The sequence below is a fragment of the Serinus canaria genome, chromosome 3 (assembly GCF_022539315.1).
Source record: "Serinus canaria isolate serCan28SL12 chromosome 3, serCan2020, whole genome shotgun sequence".
Taxonomy (NCBI): domain Eukaryota; kingdom Metazoa; phylum Chordata; class Aves; order Passeriformes; family Fringillidae; genus Serinus; species Serinus canaria.
Genome location: NC_066316.1, coordinates 13,995,796 through 14,022,642, shown reverse-complemented (window position 1 = coordinate 14,022,642; position 26,847 = coordinate 13,995,796). Strand labels below are relative to the sequence as shown.

Here is a 26,847-nt window from a genome sequence, read left to right as displayed (position 1 = left end):
GAGGCTGGGGCTCTCTGTGTGCTCCCCTGGCACCTGCCTAGGAATTCACGTGCTGTTTGTCACAAAGAGAAGGGGTGTGCTTTCGTTTAGAAAAGGGAAGCTGGGACACTTGCATATTGATGTGATGGTGGCATCCAGGGAAAAAAGAGCTGTGACTATGGCTTTGGCTGGGGACGAGGCTATCATCAAAGGAAGGCATTTGTGGTCCTTCGGGAGTGTCTATTAGCTGTTCCTTTCTCCCCTTTTCCTTCTGATTGGTTCTTCAATAGCGGCTTTGCCCCTTATCCAGCACAGACATTAAGGCCAAAGAGGGAAATAATGTAACATTTCTAGGACCATCACCTGCCAGCCAAGCCATGAGCCCCCACCACCAGCTCCCAGGAAAGCTGTCCGACTCCTCTAACGCCCCCACCAGCTCACCCCACCAGGTGACATGGACAATTCCTAAGTCAGTGCTGAGGAGCCACATTGGTCAAAGCTTCCTCTCTACCAGGCTTTGCATTCCAGATACCTGAGGAGGTTGGATGCACTCTCTGGTGTCCAGCACCCCTGAGTGTCAGCAGCAGCACAGTTCTAACCTGATGAAACTTCGCTTGCTTCTCCTTCCCTCACTTTCTCTAAGGTTTTTGTAATCTCTTGGCTGTGAGTGGCTCCTGAAACTCAAATGTCCACTGTTCCTGTACCTGCACAGGCTGCACCTCTTCTTCTCTCCTGGAACTGCTGCACATGACATGGCACAAACTTTGGTTTATGTCCTCGCTCTTGGGAGTCTCTACAGCACCTAAAATGATGCTGTATAGGCACAGCCACTTCTCTGCCTTTTGTAGTGTCCTGATATGCTCAGGGCATTCAGGGTTGCGATATTCTAGCATTGCATCTGGGACAGAATTTGGGGTTTTGCTGTGGCTTTGAGGGGATATGATCCTGATTGCTCACTGGGGAAAAAAAAGCCCCTGTTCTCCTGCATCCTAATGAAACTTAGATCCTGTAATAAAGCCCAGTGCCCTGCAAGATACCAGCATCACTAGACAATCAACCAACAGGTTGGTCATAGACAACACAAGTGGCAGTGGCTCTCCTTGTGACTGGCACAGGGAACAACCTGGAGCCCTGTCCAAGCTCACAGTGCTGGGATCTGCACGTGCTCCCAGCCCCTGGACATCAGTGCACACAGCTGTGCAAATCCTGGCTGAACCTGCGGCTGCTGCAGGCTGCTGTGCTCTTGATACTCTGGCATCCAGTGTGGTCTGAACTGCCTGACTGGGCTTTCCCTTGCCAAGGGTGTGAGTGGTATCTCTCCAGCTGCTTTCAGGAACCTTGGAGGAACTTGGCTTTTGCTGCTATCTCTATCCTTCTGGCGATTTCAACTGAAATTGGAAAGAGGGGGGAGCAATGTGAACAGACAGACAGACATGGAAACTGTGATTTCATGTGCCTGGCTTCCTAAGGAAACCTGGCTACAAATAGAAGTGAGATTTGGTGCTGCAAAGAGCTCCTGAGGAGACAGAGAAGGCGGGGGAGTCTGAGGAGAAGGAAGGGGTGGCTAACCTTGTGTGTGAGATAGGTAAAGAAGGCCTGGCATATACCTGGGCTTAGAATCCCTTGCCTTAGGTCTGGGGGGTCTAAAAGCTGGCCATCTGCTTGGCACTAGCATCCAGCTCCCTCTAGAGTCAGCCATGCCAGAGCTGTGCCTCTGGACATGGCTCTGCTGGGAGGTGCTACCACCCTTCCCCAGCCAGGAGCAGTCCCACAGATGGATGGAGCTTGCCAGGGCGAGCCCCCAGCCCAGCCCAACCTGCACAGCTCAGGCCTAGTACTGTGCCTGAATTGCTCAGGTCAGCAACCTGCACTTCCATCAGTCTTCCCCCACACCCATTCCCATGGACATCTCCACCTCTTCATCCCTGGATGCTCATGGGGAGCTGGGGATGGGGATTTATCTCCTTTCCCTTGAAGCTTTCTGTTCCTGCCCAGGGGAGCATCCTGCTGCACAGAAGATCCATACACAGCTACAAACCCAGTGCAAAAACAGTCCCAGGGGGAAGAGAGGACACAGGCATAGGGGAAAGCAATAGGCCTGGCAATTCCTCCCTTCTGGCCCCTTTGGGGCACCTCTGGGCAGATACTTCCTCCCCAGGCTGCCCAAAAGCCTCAGGCTTATTAGCAGTGTTTTATTCTCCCAGCACTCACAGGAGATGCTCTACCCATTTTGCACAGAGACACGGAGCACAGGGAGATGCTGGGCTGCCCTGAGATCACACAGGGACTCTGCCAGCCAGGCAGCTTCAGGGCCAGCTCGTGGAGAACGGGCAGACTGTGCTTAAATCAGCAGGGAGATGCACAGGCACAGAGGAAGGCATCAGCAACCCCAGAGGAATCACAGGAAAGAGCCTGATGCTGCTTGATAAAGAAGAGACCAAAGGCAGGTGGTAAGGGTAAAGAAATGGTCTGAAGACAGCAGCAAGCAGGAAGACAGTTGTTTGAGAAACAGATAAACAAACAAACAAACAAAACGCAGTCCCAGAGAAATGTGGCATTTCCCCCTGGCTTCTTATTTCCTGGCATATTTCTTGCTGAGTTCTTGAGTCGTGGGAGAAAGGGACAACTTGACACTTGGTCTCCATGTGTGAAAAGCAAGACTGCAGTCTCCCTGAAAAACAGTTCCAAGCTCATTTTCTGCAAGCTGCCCCCAAATTCATCCAATGCGGTTAAAATTTTATATCAGGGATGTTTTATTTTCTCTATTTGTCCGTTTATTTTGGAGAGATGCTGGGAAAATTGTGGAAGGAGATTGGATGTTTCATTGAAGAGATACGATACTTGGAAAAATCAGTTGCAGACTGATAATTATTCTTACTTTTTAATGTCCTTTTCAGAAACCAGGGTGGCCTGATGTGTGTTTTACTTGATCGGCTTCATAGAGGACTTGTGCCTCTGACTATATTTGGAAAGGTTTTGATGTTTTTTGTACTGATGCAATCAGGATGCTGATGGCCTGGAAATCATTTTCCTGATGTGGAGATCTACAGGGTCATGGGTAGGGGATGCCAACAGGCTGTGCCTGTTTTGGAGTGGCAGAGCTGGGTGAAAGGGAGCAGGAGCCAGGCAGAGCCAGAGCAGGGAAGCGAGCCAAGGGTTTTCCAAGCAGCGTTTAAAGTGCCGTCACGCTATGCAGCCCTGAGTGGCAGCACAGCCTTTGGACTTAGCAGCTCTCCTGCACGGTTTGGATGTGCCAGTGTGGCAGAAGGGTGCTTTTCCTGCCCTAAGAGGTGAATCTCACAGCTGTCAGGAGCTCAGTTTTACCAAAGCTGCGCCACGGGGTCAGCACCAAGAGCAGAAGCGAAGCCAGCGGAGCCTGTGTCTGCCCAGACAGATCTCCAAGCACCCTGTACCTCCTAGCAGGGCTGTTGGCATCTGTTTTGTGTCCCTTGGCTGCAAGAAGCTGGACCTGTGATGGTCAGAGACCAGATGGCTTGTTTGGGTGGTTTTTTTTTTTCCCTGTGGCCATATCTTTTCCTAGACCAGGCCCTGCCCAAGCTGTCTGCTGGAGAGCAGGCTGCTGATTCCAGTGAGGCACAGGTGTACAGGCTTGAGCACAGCCAGGCAGGGTCAGCAGCAGAGGAGAAGTTCACTGTTCCTCCAGAGATGGGGCCATGGCTGTAAGTGCCATGCATGGAGGCAAGGCATGCAGTGCTTCTTCCCAGGAAGATTGCAGTAGATTCTTCTCCTCCTGCAAGAGAAACTGGGGGAGAGGTGCTGTAACCTGGGGACTTCAGGCTGGGGGTAGGAGAGAGTCTGTCTTTTTGGGGGTTGCTGTCTTTTCCCCTGGGATAGGGTGGGGAGCAGCTGAGCTGCTCTGAGCCCCTGTTTCTCTGTCGTGCAGGCTGGCTGTTCCTTGCAGTGACCACTAGCTACTGCCCCTCTGGTTGAAGGCATACTGTCTTTCTCCAGCCTGTGACACCAGAAAAGGGTGGCTTGAGCTGCCTTCCCTGTCTCTCCCTATTGCATTCATGCTAGGAAAAGGTCCTCTCTTGTCTAGCTCTGACTGTAGGATGGGAAAAGACTCTTTGGGAATCCCCGTGGTGTTGCAACACTCTCCTGGTTGTGCTCCCACATTGAGCTGCAAAGCAGCCACTCTCACGTGAAGAACAAACTTTTACTGGTCCCCAGCAAGCAACCAGGCACCCTGTGGGGAGAGGGTGCTGCTCCAGCCTCCTGCATGCTGGTGACACTGCTGTGGGGACACCTCCCATCCCAGCTGGCAGTAAATTGGCAGGAATGATGCTCATGATGAAGATGATGGTGTCGCAGTGGGGTGGGCACCATTGGGGGCTGTAATGGTGTGAACACTGCTGTGTGCCAGCTGCTCTGCACACGTTTTCTGTGGGATGCTGGGAGAAAATTTCCATGTGGAAAGCCTCTCAGTCTTTCTTTGTGTGGCCACTCATTCCTCCTGAGCCCAGGCCATTTTCTTCCTTGCCCAGTCCTTCTGTAATTAAAGTGTCTGGACCAGCAGTGGTTTTTTTCGTGTTCTTAAAAATAATTGCATTTATAGTGTGTTGCAAATGGTTATAGACCAGTGTGTGATAGCGAGCTTTAGGAAAATAACAGGGAGGGTCTTACAGTGGGTATTTCAAAGCTGAAGTGCCCCGATGGAGATGGGACTTTTGGGAGGCTGATGCAAAGAAAAAGCTGTGCTTTGTTGAAATGCAGAGCAGCTTTCAGGCTCGCTTTGCATGCAGCAACCAGTCAGCCTGAAGGATCGATGCTGCCAGGGAAAGATCAGAGCAGACTCTAAAAGGCTGTTTCCTCCCCATCTGGCAGCTCCTCAGCTGGGGGGCAGGAGCATGAGCTGGCAGCAGGAGCTCTCTCTTACCAATTCGTAAAACCTAGAGCTCCCATGTCCAGCAGGGAGGCAAATATCTCTACAACCCTCCCAGCCCTGCTGTGGGCAACAGCTGCCCTCCTGGTGTTTCACAGCACCAAGGGGTGGAAGAAAGGCTGCAGTGACAGCCCTTGGCCAGGAGCTCCATCTAAACTGAGCTTGTTCTGGAGCCTCTCCCAGGCTTTCCTCCCTGACTGTGCAGAAGCACCTGCTGGCAGCCCTGTGGAGCTTGTCTGGAAAGGGAAAGGGGCTCAGGAGAACCCAGGCTGGGCTCTGTCTCTCCTCGTTAGTTTTAGCTGTCCCTGAGAGCTCTCCAGCAGCACCAGGACAGTTCCCCTGCTGCAGTGGTAAAAAGGGCTCCGGGTGCTCTCCCTGGGCATCAGGTGGTGCTTGTGGGCAGGGCAGTGCTGGGATTTTTCACCACATGTGTATGGCCAGCACCCAGCCTGAGAGCAGCCTGAGCCCCTACCCTGTGCTGCCCTGATCCCTCTGTCCCCAGAGGCTCTGGGCAGTGCCACCAAGGCCATGAGCACCGTGGCAGGCAGGGTTTGCCAGGGCTGCCAGCCCAACACTGCATCAGCTGCTGCACACGCTTTTATTGCTGATGGCCAGGATGGGAAATGCAATTGAGACCTTAATGAAAAGCTAACAGAGCTCGGTTTGGAGAGAGGGCTGCTCTTCAGGTAGCCTTGCTTCCTCTTACAGCATGTTGGAAATTATTTTTCTGGGAATATTCCTACACTATGCCACAGCGTGCTGACTGTGAGCTGAGACTGTAGGCAAATGCAGAGCAAGAGGGTCTCTGGGGACCAAGCTGTTTATTTTGGATTGTACAAATAAAGAAATGCTGATGATTTAATAGCAGGTGCTTCTCAGAGATATTTTGAGTGTCAGGATCTGGCTGCATGTGTGTAACTAACATGTTGTGGCCAAGCATTTCCTAGCCCTTCACAATTCCTGAGCCTCAGTGTGAATTGGTTTAAGTAGGAAAGCTGGTCATGATGTGTGAATCTTGCCTGATGACTACACCACAAAATGCTGGAGGTAGTACAACAGGGTTGGGGGATGCTGCTGCTGCCCAAAGGATGCACATTGGCGTGGCTGGTGGATGTCTCTTCCAAAGCTCCAGCCATTTCTTATCCCTCTCCAGAAAAGCTCCACATTTCTTACCTCCTGACATCTGAGGGAAAAATATTATTTGTACATGGAGTGCTGGTTGGGAATGCCAGAAATATGGATTGCTCAGATGCACGCCTCTAGGCCTTTTTTCCTCCTGTTTAAAGTAGTATGGGACTTGATTTCAGACAAACAAACAAACAAAATAAACAAATCCAAACAAAACCCAACTTATATTAGAATGTTTGAAAGGGGAAACACACAGTAAATAAAGTTCAAATTGCTTATTAATTTCATTTTGTGGGTGTCTTTTTTTTCTGAATGAGACTTCCAGTACCCAAATCCTTTTACGGAATTGGAGAGTTGGTCCAAAGTGCGATGGGACTCTCCTATTCTTCATGACCTAAATCAGTGACCCAAAGCATAATATTTTTTCTAGAACCATCTGTTTTCTCTTCTTGCCAAGGGGATTTCACAATGCCTGATTGCTCTGAATAATTATACATGTGCAGGGATATGACTTGCCACAGGGAGAAAAATTAACTGAACAAGGACAGGTGGATGTTCTTGAGTTTTCTGAAGAAACTACTACCCTTTAGAAGGGGTAGTAGTTCTACCCTTTAGAAGGAGAGGGTGAAGAACCATGCAACTGAGTAATATTTTATGCCCACTATGAATTTTTTAAGCCTAGATATTTAAAAAGGAAACAAAACTACACTTAGAAACTAACTGGGATTATCAGAGTAGGTACCAAGTCAGCCTGTGTTTTGACAGCCCCTTTATCAAATGTCTCTGTGACTTGGTTTGGAGCAGTGTGAAACACAGGAGTCCAGATGTTGGGTGACTAATTCATGCTTCAGCTAAATTTCAATGACCATGAATGCACATCTGTTTCAGCTTAGCCATCCACTGAAGGGTGTGCAACAAGGTGCTCCTCTTTGCAAACATCATGCTTGTATTTTTTTTTCACTTTGGGCTTGTAAGCAGTGGCTACAGCTCACATCTGGGGAAGCAGAAGGTACCCAGGCACTACAATCAGGGGGGCAACGAGTCTGGTAGTAAGAGCGTTTTTGTAGCATTAGCAGGATTCCCAGTGCAAACAACTTTCTTTTAAATCTCTCTTCCCACAAGAGACTTGCTTTTTCCTGTTCAATTTCTCTGTTCTTATCACCCAGCTCTCGGATTTGCTCACTTCCTCCACTATGTATCTTTTTATTTTCTTAATTGCAATACCAGGGAGTGGGGGGGTTGGAGGCAGACCAACAGTTCCTGGTGAGAAAATGCCATTTATATGAAACCATCTTAATAAATTCTCCGACCAATAACAGAGCCACAGCATCCATAAATAAAAGCAAAAGGAGGAGAGGGCTTTGATCCACCATTACAGTGTCTCTTTGTGGAGCAGATCCCATAACAGGGGTGTGGGATGGTACCCATTGATTCCTCCAGCCTTGTTCCCTTGTCACAGCTCTGTCCCTGCATGATACAGCCCTGCCCTAACGAGGAGTTAAAACCTTTCTTGGCTGAGCTTTGTTGGTTTTTTCTTTCAGGGGTTTGGGGTTTTTCTGAGGAAAATCAGCTCAGCTTTTTCTATTTCCCAGTGAACTCGAGGTATTGACGTGCTCATTTTCATCTCTTCATAGAAACATTTTTAAGTACCATCTGATTAAATTTACTTGGATTGGAGAAGCGTGGTATAGCCTTGAGGAGAAAATACAGCTTTAATAACTAGGGATCTAGCTTTTATTGGCTAGTAAATTTGAGAATGTAACACTGAGCATGCTCAGGGGTTTTTTTTTTTCACTAAGCATCTCTTTGTACTTAAAGGCATCTGTTCTGTCGGTTTATGCACTGTTAACTAACTGCAAACCTCTTTAACAGCTCCTCTACATTGCTGGAAAATCCTGAGGCAGGACAAGGGCTAGAATGGCTGTCATGCCTGATGACTGATGTTGTAAATGGAGTGAGAAAGGCCCTTGAAGGGGAAGCCGTCAAAGCTGACCTAGTGGGAAAAGAGCGTAGGGACATGTTTCCTCTAGAAGCATGCCAAGAGAGCCAGGCTTCGATGCATATGCGGCTCTTTCCAGTTTTGGGAAGGTGCAAAGTGATGCACTGTGGAAGGAATGGCTCCAAAATCATTAATTACAGGCTGCCCTTCTGGTGCACCTTATGACCAAGTTACTGTTAAGAGTAAGGTTTTGCCAGGGCTCTAGCTCATTTTGTGCAGATTTCCAACGTGGAGTAGATGGGAGGACTGTGAGCAAGAAAAGACAGCGAAATACATAGTTTACAGTGATTAAAAAAGTATAAAAATATTTTTTAAGCATGATGAGGAGATAGTAGATTCTCCTGTCCTCTCCTGCTCTTACCCTGAATTCCAGTGGAGTGAGTGCACTGTAATTTTGAAATGGGAAACACTTCTGCCAGCTGTGAAGCAGAACGATGGGCTTTAATTAGATTAGAGGAACAAGAAAATGCAATTGAACAAATAGGTTTTCAACAAAGAGAAAGAAACATCATGGTAGCTAAAGGGGGTAGGTGCTAGCTCGCTGGTACCATCTGAATCCGTCCTGGTTCAGATGACTGAACTAGAGGATTTCTACATGGAAAACATCACCAGTCATAACAAAATGGGCTCATCAGCTGCATCTTCTTGAATAACAGGATAACTTGATCATATCTTCTGAGAGGAAAATCTCTTATCTCTGGTTGGCCTCACTTAATCTTTGCTTTTTGCCTCTTCAGGTTGAGGATGTTTGGGACCCGTGTGGTGGAAGCGGCCATGTCGCGAGTAACTCCCGCGCACGCCTTCCCAGCGAGCTTCCCTCTGCTGAGCCTCTTCCTGCTGCTGCTCCTCCATGCAGAGGGCTCACGTGCGGAGAGCCCCAGTGAACTGCCCGCCAACGACACTGAGGAGTGCGCTGGCTCCTACATCTGCAAGAAGGGCGTGATTTTACCAATATGGGAACCCCAGGACCCCTCGTTTGGGGACAAAATCGCTCGGGCAACGGTGTATTTTGTAGCCATGGTGTACATGTTCCTGGGAGTGTCCATCATAGCCGACCGCTTCATGTCCTCCATCGAAGTCATTACATCCCAAGAGCGGGAAATAACCATCAAGAAGCCCAACGGCGAGACCAGCAAAACCACCGTGAGGATCTGGAACGAGACCGTTTCCAACCTCACGCTGATGGCCTTGGGCTCCTCTGCTCCCGAGATCCTCCTCTCCGTTATCGAGGTGTGCGGCCATGGCTTCACGGCGGGGGACCTGGGGCCGAGCACGATCGTGGGGAGTGCTGCCTTCAACATGTTTGTCATCATCGCAATCTGTGTGTACGTGGTGCCAGATGGAGAGATAAGGAAGATCAAACACTTGCGAGTGTTTTTTGTTACAGCGGCCTGGAGCATCTTTGCCTACACTTGGCTTTACATTATTTTATCTGTGTCTTCTCCTGGGATTGTGGAGGTTTGGGAAGGCTTGCTCACCTTCTTCTTCTTCCCCATCTGTGTGGTGTTTGCCTGGATAGCTGACAGGAGGCTTTTATTTTACAAGTACGTCTACAAGAAATACCGAGCCGGCAAGCAGAGAGGCATGATCATTGAGCACGAGGGTGACCGGCCCTCCTCCAAGGCCGACATCGAGATGGACGGAAAGGTTGCTAATTCTCACGTGGAGAACTTTTTGGATGGGACACTGGTGTTGGAGGTGGACGAGAAAGACCAGGATGATGAGGAAGCCAGGAGGGAAATGGCTCGGATCCTGAAGGAGCTGAAACAAAAGCACCCAGACAAGGAAATTGAGCAGCTCATAGAGCTGGCCAACTACCAGGTCCTGAGCCAGCAGCAGAAGAGCAGGGCCTTCTACCGCATCCAGGCCACCCGGCTCATGACCGGCGCCGGCAACATCCTGAAAAGACACGCCGCAGATCAGGCGCGCAAAGCCGTCAGCATGCACGAGGTCAACAGCGAGGTGACCGAAAACGATCCCATCAGCAAGCTCTACTTCGAGCAGGGCACCTACCAGTGCCTGGAGAACTGCGGCACTGTGGCCCTGACCATCGTCCGCCGCGGAGGAGACCTGACCAACACGGTGTACGTCGACTTCCGGACGGAGGACGGCACGGCCAACGCCGGCTCTGACTACGAGTTCACTGAGGGAACGGTGGTCTTCAAGCCCGGAGAGACCCAGAAGGAAATCCGTGTTGGCATCATCGACGATGACATATTTGAGGAGGATGAGAACTTCCTGGTCCATCTCAGTAACGTCCGTGTGAGCACCGAGGCCTCAGATGAGGGCGTTCTTGAGGCCAGCCGTGTCTCAACACTCGCCTGCTTGGGATCACCGTCTACTGCCACCGTCACCATTTTTGACGACGACCACGCCGGCATCTTCACCTTCGAGGAGCCAGTAATGCACATCAGTGAAAGTGTAGGAACCATGGAAGTGAAAGTGTTGAGAACCTCTGGAGCACGAGGAAATGTTATTGTGCCCTACAAAACCATTGAAGGCACGGCCAAAGGTGGAGGGGAGGACTTTGAAGACACCTGCGGGGAGCTGGAGTTCCAGAATGATGAGATAGTGTAAGTCGAGGTTTTATTTGTTTCTTACAGTCTCTGTTTGTCCTGAAATGAAATGTACTTAGCTCCCAGAGCTGCACTGGAGGTGTCTGGGTGCCAGTGCATTGCAATAAGCCATGGATGGCCTCAGGTGCTTTGGGGAGCCTGAAACACTGTGTCCCTGCCTTGCCAGCAGACTGGAGAGTGATGCCTGGTCAGGGGCACTGCAGCCTTCCAGCAGCAGGGAGGTGGAGCTGATCTGGGAGCCGTACCCATGCGCTGAGCAGATCTCTACAACCTCTGCTGCAGCTTCTACTGCTCTGCAGCAGAGCAGAGAACAAAACTGAAGTGGCTGTGACCACCCAGGCACGAGGGCTCAAACTGAGTGTGTGAATTGTGGTACCTGCTTCCTGTTTCCTGCTGAGGCTCAGTTCATCTGGGTCACAGCTGTCCTACTGATGCTCTGCTCAGGGCTTTGGTGGAGGTTGCTTCACTTCTTCCTGTTCTAAAGGTGCAGGCCTGGGTCACCGTCCAACACACATCTTGAAAAGTCTTGTCATGCAAGGAAGCCTCATGGTTAGGATGTAACTGCAGCCACATTCAGCTGCTTGCAAGTAAAAAAAGGAGGCTGAAAGCTGTTGAAGGCTACTCCTGAGTGTTGCTATTTGGATGGTGGGGAAATTATTAGTGCTGTAGCCTTATTACATTATGTGGAGAGCATAAATTTGCTCAGTAAATGACGGTAGAAAACATCAATCCTTGGGTATGTCATGAAGACATTTCCTTGCCCAGCTGGTGGTCTGGGAAGAGTACGGATTGGAAGCTGTGTTTTTCCAGCCCGAGGCTCTTCCTACAGTGAATTTGCAGACAACAGGGACTAAGTTCTGTAGCACAAAAACACCACATAGAGCTGAAAGAAGTAACTGGTAAAGGGCACTGCTGTGTAAAGGGAGAGTGAAATTTTGGCTTTGGTGTTATTTATTGTGCTGCTGGTCTCCCAGGAGCTGAGGCAAACCATGGCAAGTGCCCAGAGTGGTCCTTGTGTTCTCTCCGTCACCTGTATCTGCTGCGTCTGCACAGGGAGAGTGAAACTTCTTCTTAAAACTTCTTGAAGTAGATGGAGGGGGGAAAAAAGGTGATTTGTAGCTCTCAGGCAGGATTTATACCAGTTGGGATTTTGACTTCCCAGGAAAAACTGAGCAAAAAGTTCACAGCTCTATGATGTAGCTCTGGAGGCTACAACAGACATGTTGCTCACACAAGGGTCAAGAGCACATGGCTCCTGACTGCTGAGTGCTAAATGTAGTAGAGAGGAATGCAGTTATTTGAATTTTTTTTAACATTTTGGGAGAAGCAGGGAGTTGTCTGCAGAGATGCAATGAACTAGGCTATAAGATATCTCCCAAAGGCTCTTTGCTTTTTATCCAGGTCACTCAGCACTACCAAAACTGGGCTAGTGGCAGATAGACTTTGCCGTTTGTTCCCAGCTCCCACGGGATGTGACATGTCTACATGGCAGGCCAAACACACAGCCACAGGCTCTGCAACAGTGCTCAGAGGGGCTTGGGCTACGCCTTGCCTTGGATCCACCACTGTGGCCAGGATCTCTATGCTGTCCTTCATCCAAGACCTGTGTCTGTGCTGCCCCTTGGTGCTTGGGCTGAGGCGAGGTGTTCTCCCCGGCACTGCTGTGCCTGCCTGCTTCTGGTGTGGCCCTCCCTCCTCCGAGCCCTTCACTGCTGACTTTTGCCAACAGCCCAGTAACCAAGGGGTGTGCTGGAAGCCAGCTGACCACATCCTGTGGGATCTGTGCTGGTGTGCCCTCACCAGGGCTGCAAGCCTCCTCCTTCCTCTTCTCACCAGCTGCCAGAATGTGCCCAGCAAGCAAGAAACAGGGGAAAGCAGCTTTCTCAGAGCCCCGAGCGTGCCTTTTCTGTGCAGATGCAATTGTATCTCAGTTGTCTTTAAACTGTGCCTCCCAGGAACCACAGGGAGTGATGGTCCCTCAGAAGTGCCCACAGCCTGGGTGTAAGGAGGTGGTGACTGCAGGGACAGATACAGACCCAAGGGCTCTCTCCATTCAGGTGGGAGAGGACATTGACAGAATGAAACCAATGGTGCATATTCCAACCTATCCATGTGCCTGAAAGGCAGCAGGTATTAATCTAAAGCTCAGCTGCTGCAGTCCATGTTCAGGTGCTGGGTGATACAATCTGACTGGCAGGTTTCCTGCCAGGTCCATGTTTTGCCTGGACACGGGTTTAGGACAGCACAGAGGCAGAGAGTTCCTGATGCTGAGCTGCTGCTTACAGGCATGCTCCCTTGGAAGAATTTGCTCCAATAAATACATACTAGCACAATTTGTGGATTATGGAGCTAAAGACTTTTCACTCTGTCATTGCTTGATAGTGCTGTACTTCAGTTAAGCCACGGTTATGTGGAATGGTGCGATTCCCTTGCACACTGGATTCAATAAAGTTCTAAAATTCCAGGTTTTCTCACGCTTTGATGGCCAAGAGAGATGTCTTTGCTGCCCTTTCTAAAGGTCTTTAGTGCCTCCAGTTCTGCCATTCAAGTCTGAATGAATCAGCTTGATAAAAGTGAGTAAGATGTGTTTTTCTGGGGCAGTAATAACAAAGGTAGGGCAGTACAGGGAGACATGAAGATGAAAGAAAAGCATGCACAAGCCTCTATTATTAGAGGGCTGGCTTGCTGGTAAGTCCCAGTAAAATTAGAAAGCGCTGGGAGGGCCCTGATCTTCTGGAGACCTTCCTCTGGTTCCCAAAAGGCCTAATTATGTAACATGTTGTTTGTTTGCAGTGTCCAGAGAGACTTTCCCATTTTGCAATCTGTTGATGTCCCCCCTTCCCAGAATACACAAAATAGCAGTTTAACTGCTGAAGCCATGCTGCTCCTGTGCATTTAATCAAACATCTCATTCTGATGCTACCAAAAAAAGATGTGTAGTGGAGAAGATGTTTGTCCTCCTGTGGAACATTTAACCCAGCACTGCCTCTTGGAGCGGTGTTTTTCTGCTCCTTGTTCCTGGAGCACAGCTTGTGTGTTCAATGGATGCATGTTAGGTGAAAGAAGCAGCTTTTAGGTGGGGTTTGCATGACACATTGCTCCAAGCTTTGTGGGAGAAGGTGTCTGGCTGGGGTCTCAGCAAGGTCGGTCTCAGTGATGCTGCACAGGTACCTGGGGCTCTGAGATATCAGTGTGGGTGCTGTGATTTAAAGTTGAAGAGAGCCTTCCCTCTGAGCCCAGCCTCAACAAGGTGGCTCCAGCCTTGTCCTGCACCTCCATTAATGACTGAAGCTTTCTGCCTGGGAACCTGGAGAAGATGTGCACTTGTAGGCCCTTCCTGCCCCCCAGCTACTGCAGCTATTGTGATCATAGGAGAGGTCACTGGTTCATCCAGGCAGTGTATTTTTATCTGCTGACTGCATGCTAAATAATTCAAAAGAAATCCAGCTTCCTATATCAGAGGAGGAAGCAAGCTTTCCCTCAGCTGATATCCCATCAGCTCTTCTCCTTTCTCTCTCAGCATCAGGAGGAGCACTTCTTCCAGATGTGACTGCAAAGCCCTTTGAAAACAGTGTGTTCTTTCATGTTCAAAAAACACAGTTTTTCTAGGGATAACATTGCAACTAGAGCTCTGTTACAATCTGCACTCCAGATGTCTGCACACACACCCCAAAAGAAAAGATTTTACTGCATTAATGTCAGTGAGGAAGATGGTACATCTGGATAACCAGTTAAACTCATATTTCACCTATGCAGTCACACCTGTAAACGCTTGGAAAATCTTATGTCAAGTGGTCTTGCTGTTCATAATATACAGTTTAATTGTTTTTATAAAACATGTCTGCTGCAGATTTAGGAAATTACACTTTTTGCCCACTGAATTTTACTTGTCCAAGTTAGTTTTGGCATTTCTCTGGAAGCATAAATTTAGGAGCTGAATACTAACAGAGACACAAACCATCAGCCCTTTAAAAAATGTCAGTGTCAATAAATAGAGATGGTGGCAGGAGGGGAACCAAGTGGTACTGCTTTTTTAAGCGCCTCTTTTATTTTCTTCTCCAAAAAGAAGATGGGTCAGTATTTCTAAAGAAACAGCAAAAACAATATCCTGACTCAGCCCTGGAACCCCTCTATATCAGTTTTTCATCTGTAACCTGCAGCTTCAGAGGAAAAAAGTAAAGCCTCCAGCATGAGCAGCCTTGCAGTAGGATGCAGTTGAAGAGCAGGATGTCTTTGGATGTGGCAGAGAGAATGCTGTAAACCAGGCTGGAAGGGAAGCAAAGAAGCATTCCCTTTTTCAGGTTTCACTGTTGAGAACATTCTCTTCTTCTTTGTGGTCCCACTCTGTTCCGCTGGGCCAAGGTGCATCCCCTGCCTCCAGAGCCCCAGCTTGCACAGGGTTAATGTCTGGCAGCACGCTGTGAGATATCAAAGGAGACCAAACAAAGATTAAACTCTTGCTTGGCCGGCTTCCAGGGCCCAGCATGGGCTTCACTGAGTATTCTCCCCTCACCGCTGGAAGTCCTGCCTGGCCCAGTGGGATTTGCAGGCACAGGCACAGACATGGCCAGCTGGATCTAGGACTTGGATCCTTGATCCAGTGGGATTTGCAGGTGGTACAGACATGGCCAGCTGGATCTAGGGCTTGGATCCTTGGTCCAGTGGGATTTGCAGGCGGTACAGACATGGCCAGCTGGATCTAGGGCTTGGATCCTTGATCCAGTGGGATTTGCAGGTGGTACAGACATGGCCAGCTGGATCTAGGGCTTGGATCCTTGGTCCAGTGGGATTTGTATGCAGTACAGACATGGCCAGCTGGATCTAGGGCTTGGATCCTTGGTCCTTGGTGGGATTTGTAGGCAGTACAGATATGGCCAGCTTGAATCCTTGGCAGAAGCACCCAGTATTCCTGGCCCATCCAGTGCAGATCCCTCCTGGGAAGCTGGCCCTGGCCAAGGCCCACAGCAGGGATCTGAGCAGGTGTGTTGCACCACGCTGGGGCAAGGACGGGGCCTGTTTCCCTTTTGAGGAGAAGTTCTCTGGGCCTGAAATGTATAATTTCTTTGGTTCCTGAAGGCCAAAAGCTGGTTGTCACCTGTTCAGAGGAGAAGATACAGGTCTAACAGGGTCAGCTGTCTTTTCTTTTTCTTGCCTTCATTCATACAATGTTTGGTCTTTCCTGAACACTCCTAAAATGTTGGCCTGAATATCTCCCAGGCATGGGCATCTCCCTTAAACTGCTGTGCTCCTGCCTCAGCTGATGGTCAGCCACGTCTCTGTCGGGAGACAGCAAGGGAATACAGCCACGTGGTGCCCACAGACCTTCCCTTTTGTGCTGGGCCCAGGACGTGGCAGGTACTGGAAAACTCATTCCCAAGTGCCAGGTCAGGTCTCAAGCCCCTGAAGGGCACACTCACAGCTGTGTCTCCGAGTGTCCCATGACTTCATTTGTTCCCCAGGGCGAAGCACTCCTGTGGCACTCATGGATGGTGTGGGACCAGTCCTGCCCCTGGCTCCCTCCCGGGATGCAGACTGTGCTGTTTGCCCAAATAAGTCAGGAAATCCAGGAACTTGATTGCATGATGTCCCCTGTGGAGGGGATTAGGCGGTGAAGTCGTGTTATTGGACAAAGCAAGTTGTGCCAGCCCATCGCTGGGGGTGAGTGGCGGGGGGAGAAGGGTGAGGACAAGAGTTAGCTGAGGAACTGACACAGTTTTTGTCCTTGAAAAACCAATGTTTCCTTATTTGTAATGAACTGTTGTTGGCAATTTACTGCTGCCAGCTGCATCTCTGTGGTTGATTAAGGGAGCTTGGATCTTAAATATGTAATAACTCCCTGAAAGCCATTGAGAGGTAGTTATTAGCTTCATCAGGGTCTGTGCACACATCCTCTGCGCTCCTTTATGAAAAGGCTACCTATTAAATGCATTGTAGTGATTCACAAAATGCAGAATCTCGTCTTGTTTGAAGACACTAAAACAACAGCCCTAGCAAAGCTTGTTAGTCCAGGAAAGTTATCTCAGAGTGAAGCTGCTCCACAGCTCCCTGATGGGGAGACAAGAACAGGAGGTAGGAGAAGTCCTATTCCTTTTTGCAGACCCTTCTCTCCCTGGCCTGTGCTTGAGCACTGCTGGGAGCAGCATTGGCACCAGCAGGTTTTCACAGGAGAACAGGCATCTCTTCCAGCTGTGCACACGAGATCCATGGCTGTGGCAAGCAAGCCCTTGAGCAGGGAGAGGTAATTCATTGTCACACAGGATCCCAATGGAACTGGAGTTCAAGTTGGGCATTTGCCTTGGGAGTAGACTTCTCTCCTCTGACACTTTGCCCTTGGGTTTGAACTCAGTGGATGGCACTCAGTATTCTTCCAGCAGCAGGGCTGAATCCATGGGCTCAAAATGAGAGTGACAGAACAAAAAGCAGACAGCTGACCACAGCCAGCACCCAAGCATCTGTACAGATGGGCAGAGAAACATCTGCTGCCATCCAGAGCCAAACAGAGAGGAGAAGCTGGACCTGGCAGACTGAGTCAGAAGCAGCCCCTCAGAAGGAGAGGCTGAGCCTGGAGGCAGCATCCTGCATGCTGCAGGCAAGTGAGTGTGATCAGCCAGCTCTTTGCTCTCAGGGGGATGTGATGTTGCCCTGCCCTTGTCAGATGCAGTCTTCCATGTCTGGAGCTGGTTTCTGTGTGTCTCCACCAGCTCTGCTCACACCAGGGACAAAATAATGTGTCCAGTAGCAAGGACATGCACATCACTGTCATGCAAGGGAAAAGTCACCTATTCCTGTCCCTTGTCTCTGCTCTTCCTCCTGTTCTCCAGCACCACAGGGGAACTGTTTTACCTTAACCTTCACAGTCTGTTCTTGCTGACCCACCTGTGTTTTCCCAGTACTCTTGGATGAGGAGCTTTGGTTAGCAGTCTCTCACAGCCACAGTATTTGCCATGGTGTGTGCATGGCCTGGCTGCACTGGTACTATGGGGTACGTCCTCCTCTTGCAGTCCTGAGCATGGCTGGAGTTAGGGTCAGTCCTCTCCAAGTCATAAATGCCACTTAGCCTGAGGACATCTTGGGAGATATCAAAAACTCTACTAATAAAGTTTCTGACAATGACATTAGAAGCACTGTGCTGGTTTCCAAGAATGGCAATGCTGGATCCTGGGTGACAACAAACAGTAACAGCATTCTCTGTTTTAAAAATATCTTAGTGTAAGAGAGAAAATATTCCCACTGCTGTGTAAGTAAGAGGGTGACCAGCATGAGCCTCCTCTGCCCAGTCCCTATATGGTTCCATTTCCATAATGTCTGGACTGCTTCCTACACAATCAAAGTAACAATCAAATGTGTCTGGCAGTGAGAAACAAAGCAATAACAAAGAATGGGGGGCATGCCTGGATCCCTGTCAACTGGGTGCTGGAAGGAGAGAGATGGAACTGATGACATATGCCTGCCCCCTCAGAGCAAAGTCCTTTCCAGGGAAAGGTCCCCTGAGTGCAGATGGCTGGGGGCAGGGATGGGGCACAACTGAGTGGAGTCCAGAGACACTACCTTTGGAGTTTTTCAAGGGATGGTTTAAATTCTATGGCATTGTTATCAGGAACCTTCTTTTGAGGGTTTGAGTGATTCCTCTGGTTATTTGCTCCCGTTAAAACACTGATGTGTGGTAGTCACACACTGTGCTATTTTGGGGCCACGCAATATGGCTGTAATTCAGCCACAAGCCCAGTACACCCTGCAGGAGACCTTTGTCCCAAGGGCCAGATGCACTGTCACCAGGTGGCAAAGCTGTTGTCTCACTGGCTGGGACATAAGAAGGACATGAAGACAAAAAAGGATTGATTTGCTCAGAGTTCTTTTCCAAACTTGATTGCTTGCTTCCTAGTAAGACACTCATTTTGAGATGTGCTTGCATGTTCCTGGTTTAATTTGTCGGTACACGTGATGCTAAAGAACAAAATAGTTACGTGTGGGTTTTTGCAAACAATTTGGAGTAGAAATCTATGGATCCATGAGCACTCAGCAGCCCCCAGAACTGCCAAGCAGGCTCTCAGCATCCCCCCTGCCTGGCCCTCTCCCTGGCGCTTGCCCTCCCATCTCTGTACTGCTCATGTGGCCGTGGCTGTGCCACCCTCTGCCCCAAAAGCTCCCCCGTGCATCCTGAGCAGCAGCCTTGTGACAGATGACTTCTTCTGGCATGCCTTAGGATCAGGGCAGGCTGCACTCCTGTCTGCAGCCTGTGGACATGCTGTGTGTCCTCAGCCACAGCCCTCGCTCGGCCCTCGGCGGTGCCGCCGTGCAGCCCGGGCTCCGCTGTGCTCACCCTGCACAGCTCTCACTGAAATTCACAGCCCTGTCACAGCGTGTAAGGCAGGAAAAGAGCCAGTTCTGCAGGGAGTCTGGAATGAATTGAGCTGCAGAGAGAGGGGAGAGACGCCCTGGTTTCATTGAGAAGAGGAGGCTTGATCTGAAACAAAACCTGTTACTTTGGCTGAGGCAGGTAGGGAGCAGGTTTTACCTGCACTGGAGCCAAGTGTTCGCTTGGTTCAGTAGATTTCCATTCACACTTCAGGTTCGGTTATTGAAAATTATCTTCCTCATTAGTGACTGGGTATGTGACAGGACCAAGGAGAAAAAGATATCACCCCTACACAGGGCAAAAATAATGTAAAAACAGTCAGCATTAATGCCCTAGGTACATATCATCCTGGGAATAAGGAGGGAAGTGTAGCAGGAGATTTACCTGACTCATGAGCTCTCTGGTGACCTGGAACTCAGAAAGACTCATACAAAAATCTGAAAATGGGTCAGTTTAGTAGGGAGGATTGTGACAGAGACGTGTGGGAGGGTTGGGTCAGAATCAGGCAGAGCATGAACTGGACAAGAATTAGATGGGAAGGAGATATTCTGGACATTCATGCCTTAGCAATGCAGAGGGAAAAGGGGAAGGGAGCTGAACAACAGCTTCTGCCAAGAAGCAGGTCCCTCTGTGATGTCTGTGGTCGTGAGGACAGAGATGACGCAGCGTGCCTGTCCCCAGAACAGGAGGCACACGGAGATTGGGCATCGTGCCGTAAGGGGAGTGCATGGGGAGCTCTTAGCAGTCCCTCTGGAAGTTTTTCTGGCCAATGGGTGACATGTGCAGGCAAGCTCAGAAGCTGCCTTCAAAAGCAGCTCAGCCAGATTAGGTCTGCTTTTGTACCTAAAAGAGCCTAGAATAAATCAACACGTTATTTGTAAGTACCTCAAAGATAACAAGGAGATGAATAACAGCCAGCATATATTTGTCAAGAACAAATCTTATCAAGCCAACCTAATTTCCTTTTATGCCAGCCTTTTGGGTAAAGGAGAAGCAGTGTTGTCATATCACTGAGCTTCAGAAGGGCTTTTAATGTTGTCTTGTTTAGCACTGTCATAAGCAAGCCCTGGCTAAATGGGCCACTGGGGTGAAGGGGGCTAATCTGTCTGGAAAGAGAAATGTGTCACTGGATGGGGGTGAAAAGGTGTTCAGTAAGTGTTTGTCCTGAAATGGAGCTTGTTGGGCATGGGAAAGAGAAAATTGGTGTTTTAGCTGGCAGATAGAATAGTCTGAAAGTGTTGTCAGAGGTAGGATGGGGATTTACAGAGATGTGAATTAGCCTGAACAGAAGCAAGACATTGCAAAGTGCTTGTGCAAGAACAGTCATAAACACAAATTCAAGTGGGAGGGGAACAACCAAGTCAGGAGGTGCCATTATGACCTGGCAGCCAAATCTGAGCTCAGAACACTGTGCTCTTGCAATGAATGAGACAGATGCCATCCTGAAGATATTCAAGAGGAGGGTAACCATCCTCGTGGCTCTCTCTTGGGGGAGTGGGTGGCCTCTGTCAACAGCAGTAGACAGCTTAGAAGGCACTGCCCAAAAACTGACTGAAGGTATCAGGTGTATTGTCTCTTTCAATACACCTTGGGTCAGATGAGGCCTTGGGAATTCCTTCTCTCCTCTTGCTATGTGCTAGCCAGGCAAAAGTGAGCTGCACTCAGTCAGATGGCCCCTTGTCCTGCAGGGTCTTCTGCTGCAAACCTGTGATGGGATAGCATGCAAAGCAACCTACAGATGGAGCAGAAAGACCACCTGCACACATGGCACAGCTTTCCTGTGGCCACCCATTCTGGGCTCCTTGCTCTCAAGGGGCACCTGGGGCAGGGGCAGTGCCGCCGTCTGTCTCCTTTGCTAATAATTAGATGCAATCCAACTTCCCTGCAGGAGAGCCCTGTCCCCATGGGGGAAGAAGCAAGGCTGCACACATTAAGGAAACTAATTAGAGGAGAAGAGAGCATTGGTACTGAAACCCCAACAGTAAACTCTGAAATCTAGATAAGGGAGCAGTATTTAATTATACACAATTAAAACACTGTATCTCAGCCCCCTGAGAACTGGCAGGCCTGGAAGGTCCTCCCAAAGGTGCTAAGGAACAGATCTGAAGGCAGAGGTAGCCTAGGGGCTATGCTCATCAGACTTTTCCTGGGAAACACACCTGAAGAGAAGAACTAAGAAAATTCCCTTGGACCACCACCTCCTTATTGCTGCATGATGTCCTCCCTCTCCTAGAGCAGGTAATGGGAACCCAGTTCTTGGGAACAGAAAGGGAGATTGCTTTGCTCTTACATGCAGCTGAGCAAGGCCATTGCAGGCACCTACACAAGGGAAGGCAAACCTGAGAATGTAGGAGAAGTCAGAGAGGGTTGTAAATACTTGGTCTGAGAAACAACCTTTATGCCCTTTTCTTCCAGTGCGCAGGAAGAAAATCTCCTGCCCCTGTGTCTGCCAGCCAGGGGTATCCTAGAATCTCCAGGGAGCACCATGCCAATGGTCCCCTTGGCTTCCCAAATCCTGCAAAGTTATCTAGGCTATTTTCCTACAAGTTCCTCCTAGCCACTAAAGCAGCCACTTCCCCTCCCTGCTCCTTTGCTGCATCACATCTACAGTCCCTGACTTCAGATCCTTTCACCTGTCCTCTTCAAGCCAGGAGGGAAGTTTGCTTTCCCTGCAGAGTGCCTGCCTTGTGCCCAAACATTCCCTGTCAGCTGAGCCAGCTGAGCCAGCAAGCTCCATGGACTGCAGCAGCAGCTCTCATCCCATGGCTGCTGCTGGGTGTTAATGCAGAGTCACAGTGAGGGAAAGCTTGGATGGATTCATGTCATCTGACAGATTAGAACCGTAGAACCAGCCTCAAGTTATCCAAAATTCCTCTTCTTCAGCAACTTCAAACCCTCAAGGAAGGCTTTTAGTTCAGGCTTGGCTGCCGAAGGAAGTGGTTCCTGTTTTGATTTGTAAATATAAAGTGCCAGAGGGCTTCTGCCTTCTGAAGGCAGCAGCTTTGAAAAGCACAGGTGAAAGCCTAGGGCTCCTTTTCCTGCAGCCTGGTCTTGTTGAGGAGCACACCTAGTGCAGGTCTCTTGTTCAGCTGCACTGGGAGCTGCAGGTTGTGCCCGGGGTGGGGGAAAGAACTGGAACTTCAGGCAAGGGGCCGTGCCCTGGCACCAACCTTTGTCTGGCAAAGGGGATGGGGACCTGCAGCACTGCCTGGGGGAGGCCAGTCCCGTGGAGACTCTACAGAACCCAAATAAGCAAGCAGAAGAGCCCAAACAGGTATCAAGTGTAAGGGGCATAAAGAGCACGAGGGGAATGGGTGCACAGACTGTAAGGGTGCAGAAGCCCAGGGATTCCTTCACTGACCCTGGAGCCACCAGCTCAGGCTGTTGCTGTGTGACTGCACCTCGATTAAATGAAAAGAACCAAACATCTGCAGGAAACCTGGGATTGAGACAGTGTGAGAATCTGACTGTGTGAGTGGGGTGTGAGGTGGGAACCAAGCTGGGTTCACTGGAGCCTCCTGCTGCCAAGGGGATTTGGTCCCAGCAGTGGAAGCCTTGGGTGTGCACTTGTGACTCCCAGAGTGGCTCCTGAATGGTCAGACAGCAAAGATTCCTTAACAATCTTTTGCCTGGCCTTTGCCCCCACATTCTGCCCTCAAAGAACCTTGCTCCTTTCAATGTGCGAAGCCCATGAGTCTCATCTGTGATGTTGTCACACACAGCCTCCTTCCCTGGTGATACAGCTGCTTAAAATGTTACAAGACCCAAAAGTGATGCCAATGCCACCGAGGCTCATTTTATTTGTCTGAGCCTTTCTGGTGATGTTTTCCTCTGCTGTGCCAAGAGCTAAAAACCTCAGGACATCCTTCACTCATTGTGTTTTGGGTGAAAATTAAACTTGTTGTTGAATCCCAGGGCTCCAAGAGCTGTGGTCATAAGAAAAATGCTGACTAATATCTAGTGTGCCCTGTCTGGTCCTTGGTGTGCCAGGGAAGAAGTTGCCATGCTTTGGGAGAAGAATTGCTCTTTATTGCCAGTCCTCTAGAGCTGGAAGGAAAGGTGGAAGCCTTAAGTGGCTTCTCAACTCAAGCATTCCTGCATTAGTATGAATGAGCATGTTGGTGTCTTGCAAATACACAAACAGATTTCCACAAAACACTTGCTAATGAACCAAAGCAGCAGTCTGTCCTTTCAGTGATTTGTGGGGAGTCGGTAAAAGACTCAGCCTGGGGAGCTCATTACCCTGCTGAAGGAGTGCATTTTGAGGGGAGCTGCTGGGAAGCTGTTAGCTGCCAGCTGTGAGGCAGGGCCAGAGGCTGGGCAGTGCTGGGAGGAAGCCTGGCAGAGGAGATGTCCATTGCCTTTGTGGGCACGGGGCTCACTCACAATGAGAACAATTTCTCTTTCTGTGGTTGTGGGGCACAAGAGGGGCTGATTTCCACCCCCAGTCACTGTAATCTCAGGGCCAGGCACGCTGATACTGTGCTGGGGTTTCTGGTGTGAAATGGAGAACAGCAGAGTCAGCACCAGCCACAAGGGAGGGCCACAGCAACCTGGTCAACCACACACGTGGTATAAACCAGAGACCTTCTGGAAAACACAGCCACACTCCCAGGGCTTGAAAAACAGGCACTTAATCCTGTATATCAGTGGGAGTGTGGCACTGCTCAGCCACTGCTCTGCCTCACAGGCACAGTTCCTTTGTCACCTGCAGCCATTGCACAGCTCAGCCAGCTAATCCACACCATTGCCTTTCCTCTGGGTGTGAGTGGATGGGCTCAGGCAGCAGCTGCAGCCACCTCCAAAAGGGATGCAAATACCTCAAGGTGCCCATGTACCTGAGGGCTGCACCTGCCCATGCCTCAGCAGTTAGGGCAGGTGAAAGGATAACCAGGGAAATGCATCTGTGGGGATGGGGTGGGCTAAGATCAAATATGAATAAGTGGAAAAGGAGTGGAAGGAAAAAGTGAAATAGGGGCCAAAATCACAATGTTTTTTATGAATGCCTCCTCTTAGCTGCTGCTGAGCACTTGAGAGCTGCAAAGTGCTTGGTTCCCCTCAGAACCCCCCATCCCATCAAACCTTAGAGCAAGGTTGTGCTGCTCAGGTTGGCAGCAGGTACTCTGAAAAAGCTGTCAATTTTCATGTTCAGTGTGTTTGCAGGGAGAACCCTGGCTTGGCACTAGGCATCAAAGGTAAAAGCAATGAGGAAAAGAGAGTACTTCTAGCCTTGCCAAGAAAAATCACTTGTCTGGGAAAGGAAGAACTAAATTGATCTGAATTTTCCTGCTATTCATCAGCGTTTTGGTGCCAACGCAGTGCATGTGAGAGAGGAAAGGAAAAGGAGAAGATGAAGAGCTCCATATTTAATATTGTGTTAATCTCTTCCCTCCCAGCTGGAGCAGAGGTTTAAAATACCTTTCCTGTACGTGAAGGAAAATGTACTGATCTGTGTCAGTGTTATTATTTAGGAAAGGAAGATTTACCTTTCAGGAAATCTGCAACCTGAATAAACCAATCTGGAAATCTAAAGAAATTAATTGAAGTTTGGGGTTGTCAGATTTTGGTTTTAGTTATTTCTTCCTTCACAGAAGATTTATTTTGCTTTTTGACCCAAACTTTCCTTCATTGACTTGGGAAACTGAAGCAGGGGGGATACATTTCAGGCCAAGTGTTTTGGGAAACCCTGCTAACAGCAACTGAGACAGAAGGTGAAGCAACAACACTTCAGCACCTCAACTTCTCTGTGAAAGCCCATACACTGGGAAGGTATAGATTGTCAGGCAGCTTGTGCAACAGCTCTTTGCAAGTAAGGATTTGCTTCTAGCACCCCAGTTCTGTGGTGGGAAATCCTGCAAAGGAGCAGGTGGAAGTGGCAAAGCCACGTGCCAGCTTTGGACCCGGAGCTGCACGTGACAGTGACCTCCCCAAGCCCCTGGGGGAGTGGGGAGCAGTGCCTGCCCTCCAGCCCTGCCTGGTGCAGACACTTTGATTGGAGCCATAAGTTTTATTCGTTTCTTTCTTTCTGAGCTTAGGCTCGTGGACTAATTAGAGGAGAACTGGTGAGCTCAGCTAACGCATTTGAACACTGGTAGCTTTAGGCTTGCATTTGGGTCATTAAAAATGAAGTAAAATGATGTTCTCTTTGCACCAGCTATTGTGAGCAGGGGCCTGGGTTTGGCAGCAGTTATCTCCCCAACACCACTGCACTAATGACTGCCAGCACAGAAAGAGCAGTGTGTCATTAACGCAACAGGGTGGTGGGAATCTGCTGTAGGCAAAGCAGGATCTGGGACACAGCAGTTCATGTCACACCTGTAACAAAGCTGGCACCAACTGGCTGAGTTCAGACCCTTGGGAGGCTGGAAGGCACCACAAGGGGAAGCCCTTCCCTCAGGGACATGCTCCCAAGGGTGTGGGCACGCTGCAGGGGGAGTGCAGTGGGTCTCCTGGGGGCCTCTTCTGCCTGCTGGTGAGTCCAAGCAGCCTGGGTGACTTTGATATTTGAGCAAGGTTTTCTTCATTGCTCTGTGGGATGTCTCTGCTGGCTGCAGGCTGGTTTTGGTTGAGATGGAGGCCATAAGTTTATGACATAAAAGGCTGTGAAGAAAGGCTTCATCTCAAATTTATCTAAAATGCAAATGCAACATAGCTACATATGCCAAAGCAGCTGGGGATGGCCTATGAAGATAATTTGGCTTACCTCCCTGTGGGACAGAGGTTGTATATGTTTGTTGGTTGTCATTCCTACAACAGCAGAAACTGAGGAAATGTTAGATTGAGGATTTCCCCCACAAGTACCTTTTGCTGCATTTTCTCCCCTCAGTGGAAGTTAGAAAAATTGGAAACTCCACAGAAGCATACCTGCTTTTCATTAAAAAAGCTGGAGGAGGAGAAACCATGTAGATTTAGAGGTGTTGTTTGCTTGTATTTTAGAGTAAACACCTGGTACGAAAGAAAATGTCTTTTTTGCCTACTTCAGCCCCTGATGACAGAAACCTGCACTGCAACACTGATGCTGAGTGACCTGCAGAGATTTACAATGCTGGGAGGGCCCTGGGCCATCGTCCTGCTGTGGGGGCACAGTCACATTGCTCCAGGTTCCATGGAGAGGGAGGTGGAGGCTTGCTTGCGTGCTGTGACAGTGGAAATGGCTCACATTTCTTGAGCTGCAGAACAAAATTACCTTCAATTTCTTCCCCAGTCTCTCTATGCCTTGTAGCAATGCTCTCCAGTGGTGGTTGCAATGCAGGCATAAATAAAATTTGGCATGCACTGGGACTACAGATACCTGGAGCCATAACTTAATGAGTTAAATCAGAGCTTTTATTATCTAATTTCTCATTGTCATCCAGTTTCTTGCATCTCTGTAGATAATTGACGTGGAGAATAGTTCTTGCCTTCTGGAAACTGGCTGCCTTTTGCAATGCTCCCATCAGAGATGCTTTTTTCAGGCTTGTACTTCTTTCTTCTCATTATCCTGTTAATAGGTCTGACTGGCCAAGGGGAGGAAGGGGAATGTGTTGGCAGGGTGCACGGGGCCGGCGTGCCTTCGCCTTGGACATGTGGGCACTGAGGCCTGGGGGGCAGCCCTGCCAGGTGAAGGGAGGATAATTCCCCTTTCTGCCAGAAGAGCTGTAAGGGTGGCTGCAGCCTGGTAGAGGGAAGCCAGCTGAGCCACAGCTGGGGCTGAAAGTGCCTGGGAGAAGGAGGGTTAATCCCTGGCCACTGCTCCTGTTGGGAGGCTCTACCGCTGCTCTTTCGGCAAAGGAGCTCTTCTGAAATCTCAAAAATCCCAGCTGCAAAGGCAGTGCATCTCTGAAATCTAGAGGAAAAGACTGCAGATAAACCTGAAGAGTTTTCCCCAGTAGCTAAACCCCTGGGTTATATCTGTTGAGAGTGTCGA

The 26,847-nt window shown here is 49.5% G+C and overlaps 1 protein-coding gene across 4 annotated transcripts in view; it reads left to right on the top strand.

Annotated features, from left to right (window-relative positions):
• The window catches only part of SLC8A1 (solute carrier family 8 member A1), a 122,833-nt gene that overhangs the window by 18,984 nt on the left and 77,002 nt on the right, over positions 1 to 26,847 (top strand). For all 4 annotated transcript variants that reach the window (XM_050973136.1, XM_050973135.1, XM_030235280.2 and 1 more), the window contains one exon: positions 8,747 to 10,582. In XM_050973136.1, the coding sequence (XP_050829093.1) occupies positions 8,754 to 10,582 (1,829 nt within the window). In that variant the 5' untranslated portion in view covers positions 8,747 to 8,753. The remainder of the gene's footprint in view (positions 1 to 8,746; positions 10,583 to 26,847) is intronic.